Source organism: Chionomys nivalis, chromosome 24 (assembly GCF_950005125.1).
Source record: "Chionomys nivalis chromosome 24, mChiNiv1.1, whole genome shotgun sequence".
Classification (NCBI taxonomy): domain Eukaryota; kingdom Metazoa; phylum Chordata; class Mammalia; order Rodentia; family Cricetidae; genus Chionomys; species Chionomys nivalis.
The window spans coordinates 19845426-19870029 of record NC_080109.1 but is presented as its reverse complement, the minus strand read 5'-3'; the positions used below and the strand labels follow the sequence as shown (position 1 = coordinate 19870029).

Genomic DNA, 24604 nt, shown 5'->3' with positions numbered 1-24604 from the left:
TGAGAACAACGGGGGCCTCCTCAAAGTAACTGCCTTTGGGCATTCGGGGAACACAAGATGGTACAGCAGAAAGAAGGTCACCAGGAAAACAAAATCAAAAATCTGACTTTGCAATGGACAAAATATTCCTTGGGATGATATTCTAGAACATTTCTGAGAGATGATGATCCCATTATTAAAAAACATACCACAGTGCAGTGTGAGACAAAACTACCATGAACTGTCTCAGATAGACTGAAGACTTTGCGGGCTAAAGACCTTTGCCACCCCTAAAGAAAGAAATATAGGCCGGGCGGTGGTGGCGCACGCCTTTAATCCCAGCACTCGGGAGGCAGAGGCAGGCGGATCTCTGTGAGTTCGAGACCAACCTGGTCTTCAAGAGCTAGTTCCAGGACAGGCTCCAAAACCACAGAGAAACCCTGTCTCGAAAAACCAAAAAAAAAAAAAAAAAGAAAGAAATATTCCAAGTACATAATTTCCCTACTGACAGAAGAACACAGCAAGTTCAAGTTGAGACATCTGTTTTTCAGCTTCCAAGAAAATAAAATTATCTTTTTCATGTTTTGCTCTATTTTCATGTTGTTTCTATTTTGTTCTACTTATTTATTTGCTTTTAATTGGTGCTACTCAATATAAAAGAAAACACTAAGACAAACTCCACAGCCTGTGATATGTGTTCTTGATGAAGCGCTGGGGACGAGGGCTATCGAGGACGGACCTGGTCCTCAGACCACTGCTGTCCCGGGATGATGTACAATGACACTCCATCACCCTTTCTAGCAAACATTCCTGATCATTGCCGCAAAGCCTTATGTGTAGAAATGAGCTCAAAGTAAAGAGTGTTCCTGAATTCAGTTCCATCTACGTGGGGGAAAGTCTTTAGTCTTGAAGCATTGCTTTGTGCAGTACCAGGAAGCAGACAGCATAGAGGAAGTGTATGGGCAGCTTCCAAGAGCTGAGGAACAGGAGAGGGGGTAGCTGAGAACCACAGGCTGGGAAGAGCAGGGCTCAAATGTTTGACAAATTCGGCCTCAGAGACATCCGGTGGCTTGTTCTGTGTTCTAGGCTTGCTTCTCTCCTGTCCAACAGCTTTTGGTTCTACATACACAAAAGGCCTAATGGAGAAAACCAAACCATAAGGCAAGCAAAAGGTAGGCTGATAATCAAAAGCCCTCCTAGGCAGGCATGGAGCTAGCAGGGTTGCAAAGGAAAAGCAGTGCTCCAGTGGCCAGGAGCTACATGGAAGCCGAAGAAAGACACAGACGTGACTTTACACCCATCAAATTCCTCTCTACAAGTCCTACTTGATGTGAGAGAAAGCACAGTGGGGCGCACACCCATGGCCAGCAAAGTCTCTTGGCAAGTTCTCAGCCCCTGCACACACCTGGAGTTTGAAGCTGAATTTTCTTTTTTTTTTTTTTTTTTTTTTTTTTTGGATTTTCGAGACAGGGTTTCTCCGTAGTTTTTTGGTTCCAGTCCTGGAACTAGCTCTTGTAGACCAGGCTGGCCTCGAACTCACAGAGATCCTCCTGCCTCTGCCTCCCGGGTGCTGGGATTAAAGGCGTGCGCCACCCCCGCCCGGCTGAAAGCTGAATTTTCCACCTCTCAGCAGCACAGTTCCACTTGAGGGGTGAGGCCTTCCTAAACTCTGAGACTTCCGGTCTGTGATACCTGCTTCCTTTTGTACCCCCACGCCACCAGAAATGCAGACTTTCGCCCTGGAAGTCACTGTGTGGCTCATTGGTTTAAAACACAATACCCATGGTGCCTATACTGATATAAACAGATAGCTCGATGAATAAAGGGGAGAAGAGACAAATCTCTGGAACAGACATGCAGATAGTTCTTGAAAAGAGACAAGAGTCCCACAGAGGAAGGAGAAAGCTTTACTGTACAGAAACCTGAAAAACCTGTCTCTGGCCAGGTGACTAAGGTCAGCATTAACAGATGAGATGCAATAATGGTATATAACTTGCCCTAACATAAGGAGAATGCTGCTTGTTGGCTTTTTAATTATTATTCTTTTTAATCTCATAGTCTTCTTTCCCAAAACCATTATGAAGTCTAACAGTGGGGGGGGGGGGGTCGTCCATGTCTAATTCAGGGGAATTATATAAAACACCTAAGCAATACTTCTCAAAACCATTGAGATAATGTAAAAGAAGGAAAGCTAGGAAATGGTTACAGCCAAGCAGGATAGATGCAGGTACTATCTTTGTGCTGTATGAGATGTGGAACAGAAAAAGACATCAGATAGAAGCTAATGAAATCCAAATGAAGTGTGCAAGTTTCTTATTTTTTAATCCATATTTAATTATTTCTTTGGTCTTTTTGAGACAGGATCCAACTATGTATCTCTGGTATATAACCAGGGCTGGCTCAAGGTTACAATAATCATCCATCTTTGGGCCTCCTAAGTACATGAGTTACCACACCAGCTTAAAGTGTGGATTCTAATTAGTAATAATGAGCCAATACTGTTCATTAGTTATTACAAACATAGCACGTGAATGTGACATTTTACAGCGGGTCAAACTGGGTGTAGAGGTATATGGGAATCCTACAATTTTCTTTTATAAAACTACAATTTCTAATTAGTGAGTATAATTAATAGACAGACAGACACAGGAAAGAGCAAATCTATAATATAGTCCATGAAAGTAAACAGAGACAAAGGAGTTGTTTCCAGGTGTGTTATGTTGTCAGTCAAGACTGTGGACTGTTGGACTAGAAGAACATATTTTACTGCTGGATTTCTGTCTTGGATACACTCAAGGGTTCCCTTTCCCTTTCGGAGAGGGAAATAAAAGCACAAACACATCTATCTATCTTGTAGGACTCTCCCTCCTGAGAAGGAAAAACTAAAAAATGCTGGTCAACTACAACTTAGTAAATGTCTTGGCAAAGCACTGAATTATGAACAGGACTAAACACGAACCAACAATTATTAAGCTCCTCTATTTGCTTAGCTCTTTGAAGTTTAACAAATTGCTTCTAACTCAAAGCCAGAGAAGGGAAGCAGCAGCCAATGATGTTGAACAAATAATTTGATGTGTCTAGTGGCTATGTGTCTGTCTAGTGGCTGTGTGTCTGTCTAGCAGCTGCTGAGCAAGACACAAAGTCACAGAAGAACAAAGCAAAACAAAATATCTAAGTCTTGATGGGGGATAGGCTGAGGCAGGAGAATGACCTGTGCCAAGGTAGAGTTCGAGACCACCTAGAATACTGCAAGACAGTCTGAAAGAAAACAGAAACAAGAAAACAGGACAGGGGCTACAGAACATAAAAGTCGATCTATCCATGTCTCCACACACAAAATGTTGATGAGTTGTGGAATCATCTAGATGGAAAACTCTACCCACAATCCTATTCTTTCTCCTCTTTACAAACGTTGAAACTGAGGTCTGACCAGTCATCCTGACTTCCCTAGAAGTGAGGGGTTTCCTGGGACACAGGGCTAATTCAGGCAACGTCTCTACCAGACGCGATGGCTGGTGATGCTAGGCCTGTGACTCTCAGCAGCCCCGGGGCTACCTCTTAAAGACAGAATTCTTAGAGAACCAGCTGCCACACCCCGTTGATATTTAAGACTACGGCCAGCAATCCAGGCAGTCAGTGTAGACCACAACACACAGTCTTGGCAGAGGGCATATATTTTATTTACTCTGTGTGATAGGGTCTTAGTCCATTTAGACGGGTGCTTCTCAAATGTTTAGTGAAAGGTTCTTTCCCAGGAGCCCCTATCTAGCTTGAAGCCAGGGTGCGCTTTGTCGAGGGATCAGTCCGCAGTTTGCCAGGAGCCTGCACTGCTGTCAACAGGGCAGCAGAAAAACTCTGCCCTCTGAATTCTCTTGGGATCACTTTCCCCTACAGGCATTTCCCAACCACCGTGTTAAAACTTCACACTTAGGTTTAGAGACCATACACACTTTAGCTACTGCACGTACCCCTTAGGGTTCTAGCATTGGCCTTTGTACACACTTTAAAATGGATGATTTCTATCAATTCACTGATTTTTGGAGCCGAAGGTTCCAAAATTTGCAAGGTTAAATGACTCAGCACAAATCACACACGCATGTGCACACAGACCCCAACAAACCCAGGAAACCTGAACGTGCAGGATGCACCATAATGCTGCATAGGCATTGGCTAAGGGCCCCCTATTTCTACCCTGTCCAAACCCAGAAGTCCGAAATAACTGGTACGCTAACTTCCTTTGTCCTACCTCATAAAGAAGTCTCTTGCAGACTCATGGGGGGAGGGGGGATTTAATCACATTATGATGGTGCCCTATTTGCGTGATCTAATTTTATACATGCAAACATTACAACACTTTGTTCTGGAATAATAATACCAATAAGAAAACCAAAAAAGCAAAACAGACATACTTTTGAAAGATTGTATTTCGTGATTCACGTCGCAGCTATAATACTAGGCCTTCTGGCCATGTAATGATACGGAACTCCAAGGAGCCATGCCAAGACATACAGGTGTAGGTTGTTTCTGACTTCCATACAGACCCAGCGCACCCAGTCTGCAAAATATTCCAGCAGGAAGCAGGTCTGCGTGCAGCTGCAGGCCTTTCCCAAAACTCTGTTTATGTGCTATGCATGGTTGAACTCGGGAACCGGCCAACCCCAGGTGTCACGCAGCCCTGTCTGATGGGAAACACGTGTCCACAGAGGAGGAAAGAAAACTCAGCCACAGGGCAGCCTTGACTCAGTCATGATCCAGTGACTGCAGACACATCGCTTGCCTTCCTGTGTGTCTCTTGGCTTCTGCCAACAAGGAGCCTCTTGTTTCTCTTATTTCCCAGAAACAGTTATTAGCCGTCCAACAAGGTCAGAAAAAAATAAATAAGTAAATGGGGTTGGGAGGGGGCAGCTTTTCACTTCCAGGTGTGCTAGGCTCTAAAACTCTGTAAGTTTTAAGCCAAGAAGTTTCTCTATGCCAACTTCACAGTGGAGCCTTTCTTCTAATTCTGGGTAAGAATACTATAAAGACAATTCTCAGCTGGCTCAGTTGATAAGCACGGAGCTCCAGGACAATGTATACATGGCTAAACTTTTCTTGATTATCTGTTTCAAGCCTCCAAACCATTTGCAGGTGCTCCAAAGGCCAACACAGGCTTGCAACTCTCCAAAGGTTCCAGTTCCTTCTAGTAACAGGGCTTGCAACCCAACCTGCATTTACTTCCCAGGCACCCTTGAAATTTTAGCATCAAGAAATTACTTTCCTGCTTGTAATCCCACCTGGCCATTTAGGCAGTAATCTTGTCCATAGACCAGTGCACAAGTAACTGGGCACATCTACTCTGTTCAGGATGAAGACAAATGCTCGCTGGCTTTTATGTTCTCCTAGTGAGCACGCTCTCTGGGTATATAAATTACTGTCAAAAGATCGGACTATAGGATCTAGACACTGGGTCTCATCACTGTAACATATCCAGAAAGATGTGAGTGTGGGCATGTGTGGAGGGGAGGGGAGCAACCCGCACATTTTCCTGTCATGTTAATTTCTCAGTCCTTCTTTGTGAGTGTGTGTGTTCACCTAAAGCGGTATTAGAATGTGCGACCCTAATTCCATCTAATTGCTGGAATATCTCAAGATTTATCCAAACTGGTGTGTCGGGAAGCTCAGCTACAAACACCGCATTGAGCAAACAGTGTCTAATAGGAGACAGTAGAAAGAAGAGCTTTTACTGGGCTGCCCTCCCCCAACCCGCCAAGCCATCTTTCTGATTTTGAATTTGTTTCCATGGCTGGGCACTGTCAGAGAAAACATTGTTCTACTACCTTCAGAGAGCCAGCACATCTTTATCCCATCAGGAACCGGAAACTCTGATTTTTATCATTTCTTTTTGTTAACTGAGAAAGGTTATGGTCACATTGTAGTCGCCAGCTTTGCCGAATGGGTTTGCAAACGATTCCAGGTGCATGTCATTGCAGCCCAAGCTGAAGAGCAGAAAACGGACACCCACAAGGAGAAAAGATGCAGCCAGTGTGCTGAGTTTAATCTCCTTTGGGATATTATTTGTCCTAGTAAATACCCTTATTATTTAAAGAGGTCACACCAGAGACACCAAGACTGATGAGGTGGTCCAGTTTATGAACGGGGGTTCAGGTAACAACCAAACACTGGAAATTATTGGCTCTGCCAGAAATCACAAACATTACGATGAGGCCTTAGCAAAGATAGCAATGGGACATGGGTGTTTTTCAATTTAGAACCACAGTGGGGTGGGGCGGGGGACCAGACACAGGATTAGCAAACTATGTAATTCAACGCAGGGTATCAAGATGGAAAAAGCTGCTCAACCCTGTGGCTTTGCAGATGTGTGCATTTCACAGAAGGCTGTACTTAGCTAAGAGGCTGTCTAGAAAAGGTCAACTGCATCGGAAATAAAAGGGATCAATACGAAGAGTGGTGGCTTGGGGATGTTAAGCTACACCAATCCTTTCATCATTTCCAGTAGTCTATGGTTTGGTTTTGTTTCCAGCTCAGTGATGGAAAAGACCGCTGGACCCCTTCCCCTCAGGAAACGATAGTCTACAGGGCAGACACACAAACAGCAAGGAAATGGTATCTATCCTTTGATTCAGGGACAACAGTCCAGGAGGGGATGTGAGAGGCCAGGGAGGACACCAGCCACCAGTGTGCGCCTCACGTGACAGGATGCTGCACTCAGGAACTCGGAGCCGCTGGAGCTGCCTGCACAAGCCAGATATCAGGCTGGCATGGAGTGGAAGGGGTTCCTGAGTTCCCACTCTAACTTAGGAGCTACAGGTAGTTGATGGCTTCCGGGAGGAGAGGGACAGCCGTTTTGTTTAAGGGTGTAGCTCCTGGTAGGCTGATGATCCACTGGACGGCCCCACAGAGGAGTATATGAACACACAAATTGGTCTTGATGGGTTATTAAATTAAACCAAAGAAAAAGATACAAAATTGAGAGAGATAAGGAGATGGATAGAGGTGAATTTGGGAAGAGTTAAAGGAAGACAATGGTGAAGAATATGATCAAAATCCATTGTATGAGGTTCTCAAAGATTTAATAAAGATACTTCTAAGGGGAGAATATTCCAGACCTATGTCCTTAAAGTACGTGTGCAAAAAGAGCAGTCCCTGTGTTCCAAGGAAGAGGGCAAGGGACAGCAGACGGTTCTGTGTGGGCCAGAACCTACGGAAGGGCCATGCTAGCCTCAATTCCAGAGGCATAGGAATCTCCTTCAGGCAGAAAACTGCCAAGTGGTTCACCTGCTGTGACCAAATATAAAATTCTGGAGAAAAGAAAAATCCAGATATGGAGAAATTAAGGTATCCACTGTGAAGTTGCATGAAGGTCAGAATTAATGTCTCTCAACTGCCTCTCTTGGCCCCGTGAGGAGATTCGGGATCTTAGCCGGAGAGAAAAGTAACATGGTTTTGCCAGGAATGGGAGGAACAAAGCAGCTTTTAATACACAGCCAAGCCTGGCCCAAAGTAAAACAAAACAAAGGCCCGGAGCTCTGCATTTTACCGGGAATGGCGTGCCAAAAACAAGGTTGTGTTCTTAACAGAAAGCACACAAAATGCCCAACAGAAGAACTGTGGCTCCCAATTTTCTAAGTTTCTAAGGTTCCGGAACCTCCGCGGTTCGGGAGGTTCCAAGATCAGGCCGGCATGCCTGTCTGGAAGGTTGTAGAAAAACCTCTTGAGAACTCCCACTATCCCTGCTTATTGAAGTTACTCTAGACAGTGTCCAGACAATGTTGAGGAATCACTGCTTGGTGCCTTATCCCCAGAAAAAAGCTTATTTATCCTTAGAATCACGTGGGTCTCTCCCTCATGAATGACCTGACTCCTAACGGAGACTGTCCCGCAGAGCCCGGGATCTTTGCAGTCCACGCTCTCAGGGGAGCTCTGGTGCTCAGGTATTCATTCTCCCCTTGAGCTTTATTGGTTTGGTTCACTGTCCGTTTTGCAGTCATAGAATCCTTTAAGCTCAATTTAATTCTTATTCTTTTGAATGATGCCTATTATAAAAGAGGAAGAAATAAATGTACAGAAATATCAGATTTTCTTTCTTTTTTTTTTTTAAAAGGATTTGTGTTTTGAGTAAGACTGGCCCCACAGGCTGATATATTTGTATGCTTAGTCATCAGAGAGTGGAACTGTTAAAAAGAATTAGAAGGATTAGGAGATGTGGCCTTGGAGGAAGTGTGTCACTGGGGGTGGGCTTTGGGGTTTCAAAAGCCCACGTCAGGCCCAATCTCTCTATCTCTCTCTCCTCTCTCTCCTCTCTCTCCCTCTGTCTCTCTCTCTGTCTCTCTCTCTGTCTCTCTCTCTGTCTCTGTCTCTCTCTCTCTCTCTCTCTCTCTGCTAAGATATAAAGTTCTCAGCCACTTCTCTCCAGAACCATGCCTACCAATCTTCCTGCTATGGTGATGACGAACTCATTTCTGAAACTGTAAGCAAGCCTCCAACTAAATGCTTTCTTTTCTAAGAGCTGCCTTGGTCAAAGTGTCTCTTCACAGCAATAGAACAGTGACTAAGACAATTAGTGTAGTTTAATTAAGAAACAAATATCCTGAAAGCTGCACAATTAAAAGGCCACATCAAGAGATATATATACACTATTTCTCAAATGCCCTGATGAATGGAGGAGGCATATTTGCTAAATGAACTCATGAAATATGCCCAAAGCTCCCATGCTATGGGAAATGAAAATAGCACAAAAAATATCCAGACTCATGTTTAAGAATGAATTAAAAGCCGGGCGGTGGTGGCGCACGCCTTTAATCCCAGCACTTGGGAGGCAGAGGCAGGTGGATCTCTGTGAGTTCGAGACCAGCCTGGTCTACAGAGCTAGTTCCAGGACAGGAACCAAAAGCTACTGAGAAACCCTGTCTCAAAAAATCCAAAAAAAAAAAAAAAAAAAAAAAAAAGAATGAATTAAAATATGCATGCAGAAACACTCAAAATAATAGTGACTAAAGTCCTGAGGTTACATGTAAAAATAGAGCGGGAGCCGGGTGATGGTGGCGCACGCCTTTAATCCCAGCACTCGGGAGGCAGAGGCAGGTGGATCTCTGTGAATTCGAGACCAGCCTGGTCATGAACCACATTGAGATTATCATTGGATGAGTATCCATTGCAAGGGGAGTCTCCGTGTCTTTGAGCACACCTCATTGACTGAAGATAGAAACACTTTCCTCATAGCTTATGGAGTATTGAAGCAGCCAGTGACCCAGCAACTCTGCCTGCACCCCCAGTTCCTTCAACTGATGATCAAAATGAATATCCCCCTTCCTGTGGTATATCAACACTGGGGGCCTCTTGACATGATAACAAGAACAAATCATTTCTGTGGTATTCCTGCCAAACAAATATAACCAAAATCTAAGTCACAGGAGGCATGAGACTAATTCAAATTTAAAGACTCACTACCGAGTAATTAGACCATAGTTTTAAAACCAAATAGTCAAGGTTCAGCAAAACTAGAATTGGGGAATCACTCCAGGTTAAAATAATTTAAGGATAAACTGGGGATACAGCTCAATGGTAAAGCATTGCACAGAATGACGGAGGGCCTGGGTTTGATTCCCCAGGACCAAGAAAGAAAAGAAAAAGGGAGGGGGAGTAGACTAAATACAACACATGTTCCATTAGATACAGAGCTGTATCGCTGTTAAATTTCCCTGGTTGTAGCCAGGCGGTAGTGGCGCATGCCTTTAATCCCAGCACTCGGGAGGCAGAGGCAGGCAGATCTCTGTGAGTTCGAGGCCAGCCTGGTCTACAAGAGCTAGTTCCATGACAGGCTCCAAAGCTACAGAGAAACCCTGTCTTGAAAATAAAAAAAAGAAAGAAAATCCCTGATTGTGATGCCTGTTCTGTGCTCAGAAAACACAATCTCAAGCTCTACAAATATTTAGGGGTACAGATCATGATATCTCCAGCCTTACCTTAAGGAAAGGGGCTAGAGGTACTACAGCAAAGTGGTAGAAAAACTACAGAATGTTCCAGGCCCTGGGTTTCATCCTCAGCATCAGAAACAAAACTTTGTTACAGTGATGTGTGGTGGTACTATATTCCAAATAATAGGGGTTTGAGGATAGCCAGATGAGACCTTGCCTCAAAAGATGAAGGGGAGGGGGGAGGGAGGGAGGGAGGGAGGCAGGGAGGCAGGCAGGCAGGCAGGCATATACACAGATAATCAAACCAAGCTGCACTGACAAACAAATTACCAACAACTAACAAAAGTAACAGTCACAAAGGATAGATACAGCAACTCCTTGTACTAGACTTGAAACTTTTCTGAACTTCAAAATTATTTCAAAATTAAATTCAGATTTCTTTTTCCTAAATAAAACCTATGTGGCCATACCCCAAACTCTGCAGAGACTTATAATAGTTTTTGCCTGGTAGGGTACAGAGAAACAGTGTTTGTACTTGGGCAATGATTTCCGTTAAATTCTTGGGCTTTGAGGACACCCCTATTAACAAAGTTGTTAAGCAATTTCAGTTTGCAAGGAAGAACAGAACTCTGGATGTGAAATGCAGTACATCATACTGTATTTGTATATGGAAGTGTGTGTGTGTGTGTGTGTGTGTGTGTGTGTGTTATATTCGCTGTTCCTCCCAGCTCCCAACCTAACTGTGACTTAAATAGTAAAAGCCGCTTAGTGAGGCAAGAGACAGATTTCACAACCAGCTAGCCTTTCTGAAGAAATCCTCTGAGGACCAGACACCCAGGTTGGGAAATTATAGGTTTTCTTAGGAGGAATCTGGGGCACCAAGAATTTTCATGGTCAACGGTAGAGCCCTGACGTGAAAGCCTTTACTTTTCCAAGCTCAGAACGGTAACACTGTGCTACTGTGGCCTTAGGACAGGGAGAAAATAAACACCTCAAAAGGGGGCCAAGTGGGAGATGGAGAAGAGACCAAACTGTCAACACGTGGAGTGAGGGATGACTAAGCCAAAGCCATTTTGTTATCCATATAATTTAGGCCTCAAAATTTCCTTAGATTGCAAGAAATGTACTGTGTGTTTAGGAGAAGACTTGCTCCACAGAGAGTGCAAGCATTCAATGATGCATGCTGGGGATCTAAGAAGAGAGACCTTTTGGGAACATCCCTAACTCTTGCGGCCAGACAGCAGCAACAGAAACACAACAAAAACGACGTGATGCGGGTAGGAGCAGCATCCACAGGCCTCTAGAACGGAACATGCTTTAATTAGCATTGACAATGGTAGACAAACTGGACAACTGTTTTTCTTGATATCTTGAGGAGGATGTTTGGAACAGCTAAGTGAAACTAAGCCGGCTTCCCTTTTTCTCTTTCTTTTCCAACTTTATTTTTTTCCAGCTCTGCAAATATTTAAGTCTTGGCAAAGTTCAAAACTCACAACTCGCTCTCCTCCGCTGTCTGAGATATATAATACTGAAGGAGAATGGATGAAAATAATATGGAATGAAATATACGGCCTCTCCTGGAAAGCAAACTAACTCCCACTGAGATTTCCATTATGGCTTAGATGAAAACATCTAGATATACAAGTATATTGTCTTAAGTAGTCTAAAAGGTTTAATGCAACCTCATCAAAATTTCAATTGAATTCTTCACAGGACTAGAAAAACAAACAAACAAAAAATAACCCAAAAGCCACAGTGAAGTAGAAAGGACCATGAAGAGCCAACGGAATCCAAAGCAGAAAGAGCAATGCTGGCCTATCATAACACTTGCTCTCAAATTATACTATGGGGCCACAGTCACAGAAACTGTAAGGAACAAGTACAAACCCAGGCACGGATAACAATGGAACAGAAGAACCAGAAATAACCCCCTCCCCCAGCTATAGACACCTGGGTTTCTTTGTATTTGTACTTTTTAAAATGTTGTTTGGAGCCAGGCAGTGGTGGCACACGCCTTTTATCCCAGCACTTGGGAGGCAGAGGCAGCTGGATCTCTGCGTTTGAGGCCAGCCTGGTCTACAAGAGCTAGTTCCAGGACAAGACTCCAAAGCCACAGAGAAACCCTGTCTCGAAAAACCTAAATAAATAAATAAGATTTTGCTTGATCATGTGTATATGTTATTATACGGGTATAAATAAGTGCCTACGAGGGCAGATGTCAAAGGAGGCCAGAGGCACTAGATTCCTCTGGATCTGGAGTTCCAGGCAGACAAGAGTACGTGCTGATCTAGCAGAAGACCATGGCTTGGTTTCTAGCAACCACAAGGCAGCTGCCTCAATTCAATCCTGCGGGTTCTGGCGCCCTCTTCTGGCCTCCACAGGTACCACATACACACAATGCATACAAACATGCAGGCCAACGAATCAAAGTTTACTTAAAAAGAATCTTGGTCCTCAGCTCCTCCCTGCCTGCCTTTTCTTCTCTTTCTCTCTGGCTCTTTCTCCCCCTCTCACTTCTCTCCCAGCCCCTTCCAGGGGCCTCTGGCAGAATGCTGCTTCTCAGTCTACAATAAAAGCCTTCTCAACCACACTAGGAGCGCTCCTGCCCTCAACGTCACTCAGACACTTCCTTCAGCCAGGGGTCAAAGGTTGGGGCTTACCAAGATTCGGCTGGGACACTGCCATGGACCTCTGCGGCACCGACGTGGAAGTAATGGCAGGGTGGAGGTTCACGTGATTCAGGGGCTGATTCATCGCCTTCCGAGGGTCTTGCCATGTGGTAATCTTTTCTATGTGACTAAAGGAAGGAAGAGAATGAATGACTTGTTAAACCATCGGTACCGTCATCAGCATCACCAGCAACAGCACAGCAGGGACATTGGCTCCTCCCCTTGGGTCAGCTTAGTGGCTGACACACTGCTTCTGGTTTTACCCAAGGACCCCGTAGCCCTTTTGGCCGTGCGTTCTGGTTGAGCTACGGCGGCGGCAGCGTACAACTTAACTCACGGAGCCCACACATAGGCACCGCGGCTGCTTCCTGGCCCCCTCCGGTTCCACATTCACAGATAACCCTGGAAGGCAGCCCTCCAAAAGCTGGTCCCATACTCCGCCCCCAAACCACATCACAGATCATGCTGGCTACTTTTCAGCACCTGCCCCACTCCATCAAGCTCAACCTTTAGCGGGTAGGTGGGTGGGTGTATTTTAAAGGTGAGTAAATTCACACAGTGCCCCTACTTTGCTTTATAAATATAATCAGATCTTTCTATATCCATTAAAGACAACAAACCATGATTTTTCAAAACTGAATATTATTCCTTTGTTCTGGTCTTATAACCAGGTTTGCCTCTTCCTGGCAAGCCCTACTTAGACACTTCCTGAGATGCAAAAGGAAAGTGATTGCTGCTAAACACACCTGAATTCTGAATAACAAAGGTGTTCTTATCTTCGGTGTTAAGAAACTACAATAGCTATCTCTCTGGATTTATGCTAGGTCTAGAAATTTCCTTTCTGTAAAGTTGCTTTTAGTTTGCTCGCTCTCTCTCTCTCTCTCTCTCTCTCTCTCTCTCTCTCTCTCGCTCCTTTCCTTGGTTTTGTTTTTTCTTTCCTCCAGTTAAATGCTTCTTCCAAGACTGGGATGTATTACCATGGGAACTCTTTCATTGCTTAGAAGAGTGAAGACATGGACATTCTTCTAAGAGTTTCAAATTGACTATGATTTTTAAAAAATAAATAAACAATAAACCAAGGGCCAAGTGCCGGACATTGGGAGAGTTGGGGCCGGGGTGAAGTTTGATTACTGAATGTCAACCCCAGCAGATGTCATCTCAATCTTCAAAAAAAATGCAGCAGTGAAATGTTTCAAGGCTTGGATAGAATCCTTCAGTCAGTCTCTGGGCAGGCCCAAGGGGTCTTCTTCAGAAGCCATCAGAGTGAGGAACTAACGAGCAGAAATGAAGTCGATGTCAAAATGAAGAAAATTCCCTTTAGCAAAGTAATCGGAACTAAAGAAACTATGACAGTCCTTACGGGGCCAATCCTACTGTTTCCAGACTAGGAAGAAGACAGCTTGGAGGAGGGGCCCACTCAGCACATGAGGACCTCAAAGCTACAGAACCCATGCAAGGCCTGACATAGTACTGTGTGTCTATTGTCACAGTGCTGGGAGGCAAGACAGGAAGCAAAGATGGGCCGATGCCTGTCATCTGGCTAAATTGGCCTATAGGGCAGCAAACAACCATGAGACCCAGTCTAAAGCAAAATAAAACAGCCTAAACCTTAAAACACCTGAGGTGGTCCTCTGATCACTGCAAACCATCTCTCTCTCTCTCTCTCTCTCTCTCTCTCTCTCTCTCTCTCTCTCTCTCTCACACACACACACACACACACACACACACACACACTCAAGGAAGGCCTACCTTAGATAAGTACTTTCTGCTCTGGTACCATAAATCCTTCTCTGAGAAGTGTTCTAAGATACCAGCATCATAAATACTGATACTATCTGAGAACCCGCATCAGAGCCTAGTCTACTCCTGACAGGGAGATATACCAATGTACTGGATGTGTTGACAGAGATAGGTCACTGATGTCAGACATATAGGGGCAAAGCTGAAGGATTACCATAGCAACTGGAATGCTCCATTCCCAGATGCTGAGCCCCACGCTCCCCACTTCTAAACAAGCAGCTGATGGCTCATAAATGTGGTGGGATGTAGTGGGGCCTGTGTACAATGCTGTCATGCCAAGCGGTGGCTAAACCCTGGATGCCTAAAGACCGTCAACAACGCTTTCCAGCTTTCCTTCCTTTGGAAAGAGGGCAGAGCCTCCTACCCGGACATTCTGCTACGTCCTGATGAGAGGTCTGACTCCAAAGACAAAAAACAGGACTTACCCCAGGGCTTGAAGTCCTGGAATTCCCACAGTATCCTGGTAGCCACCACAGCTTGCCCTCCCAAATCTACAACCAGCCAATCACCTTTTAAAGAGCTTTGTTCCCAGCTCTGCTGACTGTGTCCTCCACGGCCTTCCATGACTCCAATAAAAGAGGAGCCTTGCTTGGGTGCGAAACAGGAAAGCTGAGCTGGTCTCAGGGAGACTGCTGTGCAGGGGTTGTGAACTACTCATTTATATAAAAAAAAAAATCCTCTGGGAGCTATGAGTGGAGGCAACAACACATTTGTAAACCACATTCTGTCCCAATGTCAAAAGGCTGGACACCACTCTAGCCTACATGCAAACTCAGGGGCGACTGTACTGGTTACTGGTTAATGGTAGTGCTCCAGGTTAGACTTGGCTAATTTCTCCCCTGGTTTAAGCCATTTAGAGCCTTCAGTTTTGGTCCCCTCACCCACTCCCCAAACCCAAAGGATGCTGTTCACTCTTTCATGGCCCTGCCTCACCTCAGGTCCCTCTATACGGCTGAGTCACTTCCTTTCTCCTGTTTCTCAGTGCGAGCCTGCTGCCTGCCAGGACTGAGAGTTAGCTAGACTAATCCCCACTTCCCCACTACTCCCACACCTCCTTCCTGGCTGTATTCCCTGGCCAGCGCTACTTTAAGAAAGGGCCTTCTATTTTTAAAGTATAATCTCTTGTGGAAGTTAACATCAACACATCTATGTATCCATATATTCAATTTTCCTATACTTTAAATAGTCTATAAATACATGCCATCTTATTTTCAGATATGAAAAGGGAACAAAAACGGGGGAAACTAACCATATATGATGACATAATCAGGTAATGGGTTGACTGGTAGGGATTTTTGTTTGGTTTTTGTTTTGCTGTGTTTTTCCTATCGAAATACTTTTAACAGTGCTCTGAATTGTTTTCATAACCAGCCAAGGCTGAAATACTCATTGAAGGCACAAAAAAGGAACAAAGGGAAATTCATGCGCAAATATGTACATGACCTGGAAGATAAATTTCGGGAGATTTAAGGGCCAATCACACTCATTGTTAGACGCTCCCCTCTAACCTCTTCCTTTACACCCTCTCAGTCTGGGGGACAGTCATATTTCTTTCCCAATAGAATACAAGCTCTTTTCAGAATATAACAATATAAAAAATAGGAGTGATTACAGGCACTTCATTTCAAAAGAACTTGGAAATCCTCATAGCATCGGTAAAGAATCTTCAACTATCTAATCTTGGAGCTGGGTGGGGTGGTGCAGGCCTTTAATTCCCACACTCCAGGAAGAGTCAGGCAGATCTCTTTAAAGACAAGGCCAGTCAAGGTGAAGGTGGTGGTGGCGGTAGCGGCGGCAGCGCACGCCTTTAGCCAACCTGGTCTACAAACAAGAGCTAGTTCCAGGACAAGCTCCAAAGCTACAGAGAAACCCTGTCTCAAAAAACCAAGATAGATAGATAGATGGATGGGTGGGTGGGTGGGTGGGTGGGTGGGTGGGTGGGTGGATGGATGGATGGATGGATGGATGGATGGATGGATGGATAGATAGATAGATAGATAGATAGATAGATAGATAGATAGATAGATAGATAGATAGATAGATAGATAGATAGATTCAATGCTACAGAGGGACCTTGTCTCAAACAAAACAAGGCAAAATCAAAACGAAAAAACATAACAAACAACAAAAAGTTTCCCGCCCATCTTCACGCAGTCCAAAAAGGGGGTCTCTTGGCCCCATGCTTCCGTTCCTAAGAGGAAGGAAAGCTTTTCTTGACAACCAAAAACTTTTCCATAGACTTAAAACAAAATCCCTACAAAGGTTTCCCATGAAGGGCTTTGAATAGGGAGGTGGTCACAATACATACGAAGGAGTGGCCTTTCTCCTTCCTTTGAAGACCAACTCCAGTAGCAGGCTTCAAACTCAAGCAGGGAGTTTGCTCCACAACTGGCCAGGCCCTGAGTGAGCAGCAGCTCCAGGGACCTGGGTTTTGCCAACAGACCGGAAATACCAGCTCACTGGCCTCTGAGAAGATTCTTGACTGGAAAGGATGGCTTCTGGAAAACTGATGTATCAAATAATCTTTCCCCGTGGATTAATACTTTCTGCCATAAAGACGAACGTCATTTTAATTACTAGATAAATTCTGTGGGGTAAAGATTAACTGTAATAGAGAGAGGAGGCACGCTACCCTCAACCTCGGATTACCCCTCGGGTGCAAGCCTAGCCCTACCTATCAGCAGCCTGGGGCACTGTAACTACCTCTGCTTTTCTCTCAGGCACTGCTTTGTCTGTCAGTTCTTCTCCAAATGAGGCAAGGCCATGGCTCCCGTCCTTAGTCTTGCTGGTTTAGCTTTCCTTCTCCCCTTCTATCCTCTTCCTTGAACAAAACTCATTCTCTATCCCGCTTAGACTCATATCCCAAGTACATACGGCATCCAAGTCACCCTTGGGAACAGGTCTCCAAAGCCACCCTCATACGGGCCTCACTAAAGCCACTGCGGCCACTTTAACCTATCACCAGGCTCTCGACGAGCCAAAAAGATCCGTCTTGAAATCACAATATACCTGGGAACCTGAACTTTAATACTAGCACAGATCCTGTGTCACCCAACAGGATAAGTCTTGAACCCACCCACGCCTTGGCATCCACAGCCAAGGAGAAACACAAAACAAACAAGCAAAACCCCTATCTCAAATACACAAGCACAAGTAAAGAAAGTCGGTTCTCGGCATCTGAGACTATCAAAGTCACTCACTAACAGGTTTCATGACTTCATGACCAGGAGTCCCAAGTTCCCTTCCTTAGCAAGCACAGGAAAAGCAAGCAGCTCCTGCCTCAAGCTCAAGGCTGACAAAATTTACTCAGCCAACCATCGATTATACATGGTATACATCGATTATACATGATGCATGCACTGGGCAGGATAAAAATGAAAAAGCATCTTAGAAATATACAACCTTGACTGACAGAGAGAGAAAGAGAGAGAGAGAGAGAGAGAGAGAGAGAGAGAGAGAGAGAGAGAAAGAATGAATCATCCAGCTTCTTCCTGGCTGGAGCTTTTGGAAGAATTGACCTACCAATCCTTGCCCTAGTATACACTTAACTTTATGGAAGGAAGTCACACAACAAAGACTTTTTGAAGTAGAGAAAGCCTGTGTCGTATGTTTTGTATTGCTGGAAGCATATAATGATATAAAAATAGGAATGACCACAAGTGCCCTTGTCTTTTTACTGCCCTATTCTTGGGCCCCCCTCTCTTTACTATATCAGAGTTTCCTATTACAGTCAGAACCAGAGCTCTACCATCACGGGGTTTAGAGGGCCTTCCCCCTGCCTCTTTACCCACCCCAACCAAGTAAAGCACATAAGTAGAACTGTACCAATGAGGTGGGAATTTAAAGGCAAACTGAGGCTCAGAAGTCAATCGTAACTGTTATTTTGATGAAGTTCCTCTTTAACCTCTTCCTTGACTCCCCTCTTATTTGGGGGGAGTTCTCTTGTTTCTCTTCCAGTGAAATGCTAGCTTTTCTAAAGACCACGGAACAAACTGCATGGCACACAAAAGGGACTAAAAAAAATCTTGCAATCCCCATGACATAATAAGTCTAATTTAGAGTATAGATAAATTTGAGTTCACCACTCTCTTAAGACTATACAACAAGTATGTATTAAAGGCAATTACCACCATGCCTGAAGGGGCACACCTGTAATCCCAGCTCTTGGGAGGCAGAGAAGGGTGGATCTCAGTGAGTTCAAGTTCAGCCTGGTCTATGTAGTTTGTTCCTGGACAACCAGGGCTCACAAGAAGATCCTGTCTCAAAATAAACAAACACTGCTAAGTAAAATAGCTTTGCAAACTGCGTTCTGTGGACAGACACAATTAGACTCAGTCTTGGTAAGTGTTCAAAACGAAAACTGAAACAGATTTGAATGAGGCATATAAATTGTCAGAAAGGGTTTGCCAAGTAAATTGGACTCATTAGAAGCAGGCAACAGATTCTATGTCAATTTTTAAGCCTGTAGCAGATAGCAAGTCAAGACCAAGACTTGAAGTTTGAAGAGTCTTCCTCATTACAACACAAATCTGCCATTTCTAGTTTACTTTTCGGAGACAAACATTACCCATCTTCCAAACTAATTCAACATTCTCAAAAAAGCATTCTGAATTAAATTTCAAGACTTGGGAAACAGCAAAACATTCTCTATCTTTTACTCAGTCCTGGCACTTCTTGATTACTATCTTCTGTTTTGTTTTCTAGCGATGAGATTTCCCTCTTCTGACACCAAAGACGGTGTCTTAAAACCTTAAGAGAAAAGGTGATGGTCATGATCATTTACTAATTCTCCCAGGCCCAAGTGCCTACTTCTTCCTCTGCTGCCACCTAAAACCAGAATGCCATAGAAGTAAGTGGATGACAGGGGAAGCCCATGACAGAAGCTTCCACCACTATGGAGATACTCAGCTCATGGCTCAGCCAGTCAGCTGGTTCAGTCCTGTTCTCAATAGGGAGACCAGACAGATGCCTGCCCTCTGCTCGTGCATTGCCTTCTTCACTGGCGGGGAACTCACTTTTGAGGTTAAACACACCGACCACCAGAAAGCGAGCATTGCTACCTCACGGGATGAACAGGCGCACAGCTCATGTGATCCTGTATTTCTCAAGTAACCACTCTCCCTCCTCCGTTCATTCTTCTTGTTTTCACGCCCATTGATCCTTTGTCCCTGAGCAGCTTTTTGTTAACAGCCAGTGACAGTCCTCCCAACCTCCCAAATCTGACGGCCACCACCCTGCCTAACCTAGGACACACGACCCATGCAGACAAAAGCTAAACTTCAGATGCGCACGGCTGACCAATCCAGTATCGAAACGGTCCCCATTCAAATCCCAAAGCTGTAAAGATTGACTTTGGGCCATACATTAAACTGTTCTGTTCACACCACAGAAATACGTGGGCATTCACCTCCTGAAACCGCGAGGAACTTGCGGTTCAAAGGTGCCAGCCCAATTTTCACTGCAGCAGGCGGCTGTACACTACAACATAGGCGTGCCGGCTCATTCACTGATAGGGGGATTTTTAAGATCTTCTAGCAGAAGATGATGATATAAAACCAGACACATTGTTTTGGCGCCTGCTTCCGGTCTCCACCATTTACTTTCCACTTCCAAAAATTTCAGAGCTGTCTGGAATTCTAAATGGCGGGGATTGTATTTTTAACAACCGTGGCTCTAATCCTCGACTTCCATCCCAGTCTCGCCAAGAAGCTACTGGTTTCACTTAGTAGCATCAGGTGCGAACAGGCCCTGCACCGAGGCCAGCTGTGCTGATCTGTCTGCCTCAATTTTTTTTTTCCTACTGAGCTCCACTTACTTTCCTTCAATTCATTCCCTCTGAAGCTACTCGGCAGGGGCAGAAGTGAGTCAGAAGTGAGACACAGTGGTTGTCAGCACAGGAAAGCAGTGAGAGCCAACTGGGGGCCATGCTAGCTTAATATCTGTGGTTCCTGAAAGGGTTTATTTACCAGTGTTTTGTGCTCAGGACAGGAAAGAAAAACACGATGAATGTGTTTGTCTCGGTCAAAACTACTTTGGGAAATGGCTCATCAGTCCAGCCCTACAGTGTGACTCATGGCCCTGTCTTTAGAGGACAAGGGGTTCAGCCACAGTGGAGAGATAGGCCATCACCTGTTCTAGCCCCCAGTATCACCAAAGACAGGCAAATCTGGCTTTGTAAAGTAAGTAGAGCCAAATTCTTGCTTGATCTCATTTTTTCTAACCCCTAAGAGGACAAGGAAAAGCCTGGTATGGTTTTGTTTTTTGTTTTTTTTTTCCTGTTTGACTCAAGCCACGAAGCCCATGGAAGAAGCTTGGCTACATAAACAACTTCATTATAAACAACCTGGCGATGGTAGCACAAGCCTGTAATCCCAGCACTAGGAAGGCAGAGGCAGATATAGACAGACAAGGCAGATACAGACAGATAGACAGACAAAATAAATAGCCACCATTTTCCTTCTCTTCTCATGTTGAGATTAATAATGTTATTAAAAGATGCACCAAGCACTGTTAGGCCCTACTGTTGGGACTCAATCAGAATGTAGAAGGTTATTTCACCCCATTATCTTATTTCTAGATGTCTAAAAGGACAATTATAAAATACATATTGGGTATTTGTGTTCTCACAGACAAAAACGTGGAATGAAAAAGTGTTGGGAAATATTTTAAGGTGTGTTGCTTTTGTTTATGCTACATTTGTTTAACTCTGCGAAGCTGTTGTTCTTTGCCTGTCTAAAACACCCGAGGGTCCTAATAAAGAGATGAATGGCCAATAGCAAGGCACGAGCAAGGACAGGCGCGGCTGGCAGGCGGAGAGAGTAAATAGGAAAAAACGAGGTAGAGAACAAGGAGAGGAGAACATCAGGGGCCACCCAGCTAGACAGCAAGTCATGGAGAAAGAAGTAAAGAACGGTATAGAGAAATAGAGGAAGATAAAAGCCCAGGGGCAAAAGGTAGTCAGGATAACTTAAGAAAAGCTGGCAAGCCGGGCGGTGGTGGCGCACGCCTTTAATCCCAGCACTTGGGAGGCAGAGGCAGGCGGATCTCTGTGAGTTTGAGACCAGCCTGGTCTACAAGAGCTAGTTCCAGGACGGGCTCCAAAACCACAGAGAAACCCTGTCTCGAAAAACCAAAAAAAAAAAAAGAAAAAAGAAAAAAAGAAAAAGAAAAAAGAAAAAAAAAAAAAAGCTGGCAAGAAACAAGCCAAGCTAGGGCTGGGCATTCCTAACTAAGAGTAAGCCAGTGTGTGATGTATTTTGGAACTGGGTAGTGGATCCCTCAGAAAGCAAAAGAGTAAAACATCACACAACAAAAAAGACAAGTGGAGAAAAGATGAAGTCATCATCTATAGGAACCGGAAAGTTTTCATCCCTTTATTTATTCAGTGAACAGTGGTGCTATGTCTTCTTGTAGAGATTCAACTGCGGAATCAGTGTGGGGCTGGAGACAAACACACAGCATTGAGCTCTGTCCCCACCCATGTTGTGAACATGCAGAGTATAGAGGAAAGTACCACTGAAAATTCTACTAAGGGTTAATGCATAGCATGTTCAGGAAGTTCAATGCAGCCAGCTCCTCTACTGCAGCCGACTCCTCCTTTCCAGGGTGAGGATACATGCTGTTTCTATGGCCCAGCTTCAGAGGAAGCTCGTCTACACCCAACACACACATATGTTGAGATTTGCTAGGCATGGAGCAGTGCATGTATGTCATTTAAATGCCTGCATGCTGCTGAGTGCCTCCAGTGTGTGGGCCCGCAAAAGGTCGGTAAGCCAGGGGTGGGGATGTTGTAGGAGGAAAAATAAGAGATCATAGGGGGCTAAGAGCCGTTGTTTTTAATTACAATGGTGCGGAGCCTGACATTCTGTCTCAATAGCTTCTTGTTTGACACACCAACCACACTGCCTACATCCGACATCTGCAAAGCAGCTCAGTGTGTTTTAAAGCCACTCGACTACGATAAAAGCTCAAATATTTTGAAAACTGTTTTTCCAGGCTCTCTGTGTCTGACACATGTTTCTCCGTGCTGTTTTTCCAGTTGTTCTTAAATGGGACATCCACTGACCCAACGCTTGGCTGCTCTCAAGTCACTCCAGATATCCAATGTCTCCAAGCTGGGCTGCGCCTACTGGGCCAAAAGAAGTAAATGCCACTTGGCCAGAAGATGAGGGCAAAGCTATTTCCAGGCAGGAGAACAGGACTTAATGGAGAATTAATGTTCTAGAGATTAACGTAGGAAAAACAACAACTGTAGACTGGCAACCCTTAGACGGCCTGTGCTTCATCCAGCCAACGGAACACGTTCTGAAAAGCCCAAGTTAAATTTCAGGAGTTGGATACTGAACTAATGACCCCACAGAAAGTCCCTGCCCCTTCTTGTCCTTCCTGCTCTCCAGGAAGCAGGCCACAGAGAGATACACCTCTACCTCCTCTGTACCCTTCCCCATGACAAACAAACTCCTTTGTTGGGGCACAGGACCCCGGAAGCTTCAGGATCTGCCCTCTGGACTCACATCTGCACGAGCAATGATTTTCCATTAGTGAGCCCGTCATCAACTCACGTGGGGAGAGCCAGTCCCTTTGTGTTCGCTTTGGTTTCTTTCCTCCTTTTTAATTCTAGGAAGATGAGCCACAGCTCTGGCTGTCTGACCCACTTTCTCCTCCTGTTTTCAAGGCACAAGACAACATGAACCAACAACAAAGGGGCTGGCACGAACCCCAGAGTCTGGAGAGAGGCTCAAAGGGCTTTTCACAGCCACGAGACCATTTTGTAAGGAGCAACCAGAAGGGGCAAAGACAAATGCCAACACACTGAAATGAAGACGCTAGACTTCTGAGGCAGGGATCATGCCACAAGGGTCTTGAAAGCGACTGGAAGTACATGGGCCAAACCCAGGCCGTGTGCGTGCCTGGCCAACATATGCTTCATGACTCAATTCAGTACATAGTGTTTGGAGTTTTTATTTTGTTTTATTTTCCAGTATTTGGAAACAGGATTTCTCTGTGTAGCTCTGGCTGTCCTGGAAGTCACTCTGTAGACCAAACGGGCTTTGAACTCACAGAAATCCACCTGTCTGTAGTAATAAGAGTGGCGGGGCTGCGTCCCCGGCACCCGGCCGCCCGCATGGCTTATGCCCCAAAATAATTACATGGAAACTGTATTCTTTTAATCACTGCCTGGCCCATTAGTTCCAGCCTCTTATTGGCTAACTCTTACATTTTGATCTAACCCATTTCTAATATTTTGTGTATACCACGAGCTGGCTTACCAGGAAAGATCTTAACCTGCGTCTGTCTGGAGTGGGAGAATCATGGGACTTCCTGACTCGGCTTCTTTCTCCCAGCATTCTATTCTGTCTACTCCACCCACCTAAGGGATGGCCTATCAAATGGGCCAAGGCAGTTTGTTTATTGACAAATGACCTTCCTCCATCACCTGTCTCTGCCTCCTGAGTACTGGGATAAAAGGCCTGTGCCGCGGCCACCATCTGGCCCACAGTGATTTTTAACACATGCGTTGGCACCTTTGGTGGAAAGCAGCAAAGAGCTGTCACTAATTAGGAGGCCACTGCCACTTCGCCTATCATCTCCAAGCCTTGGTCTCCTCCAACAGGGCACAAGAGCATCTATTGAGTAGTTCTGCTTTGAGTATTTCTCATTTAACAGAAACAGTAATGCCAGGAACCAAGTACATGCTAAAACTATTATTCCTCAGCCTTTCCCTTATGAAAAATCTATCTACACTGTCTACTTAAAGAGATCTCAGCAATAGAATGCAAAAAGAATATGGGACAGCCGGGCGGTGGTGGCGCACGCCTTTAATCCCAGCACTTGGGAGGCAGAGGCAGGCAGATCTCTGTGAGTTCGAGACCAGCCTGGTCTACAAGAGCTAGTTCCAGGACAGGCTCCAAAACCACAGAGAAACCCTGTCTCGAAAAAAAAAACAAACTAACAAAAAAAAAAAAAAAGAATATGGGAAGGAGGGAGAAGAAAAGTAGAAATCTGCAAATACTCTAGATTAGATTACAAAAGAACCTGAGAAATGGGAGAAAATAAAGGTGGGCGTTGATTTATTATAAAACCTATAGATCTCAATAGTCAGGGTATCTAATAACTGACCTGGAGACAAAGATAATCCTTTGAAATTAGCATACCAGATGTTAGATGTCATGGCATTTCCCAACAAAGTACATTTTAGGGACTTCTCCCTCACTTCTCCATCTACCTTAGATCTGAGCCCCT

At 44.7% G+C, this 24604-nt stretch overlaps 1 protein-coding gene across 1 annotated transcript in view; it reads right to left on the bottom strand.

Annotated features, from left to right (window-relative positions):
- Wwtr1 (WW domain containing transcription regulator 1) overlaps positions 1–24604 on the bottom strand; it is a 109593-nt gene that overhangs the window by 22741 nt on the left and 62248 nt on the right. The window contains exon 3 of the mRNA XM_057757144.1: positions 12554–12690. Coding sequence (XP_057613127.1) covers positions 12554–12690 — 137 coding nt within the window. The remainder of the gene's footprint in view (positions 1–12553; positions 12691–24604) is intronic.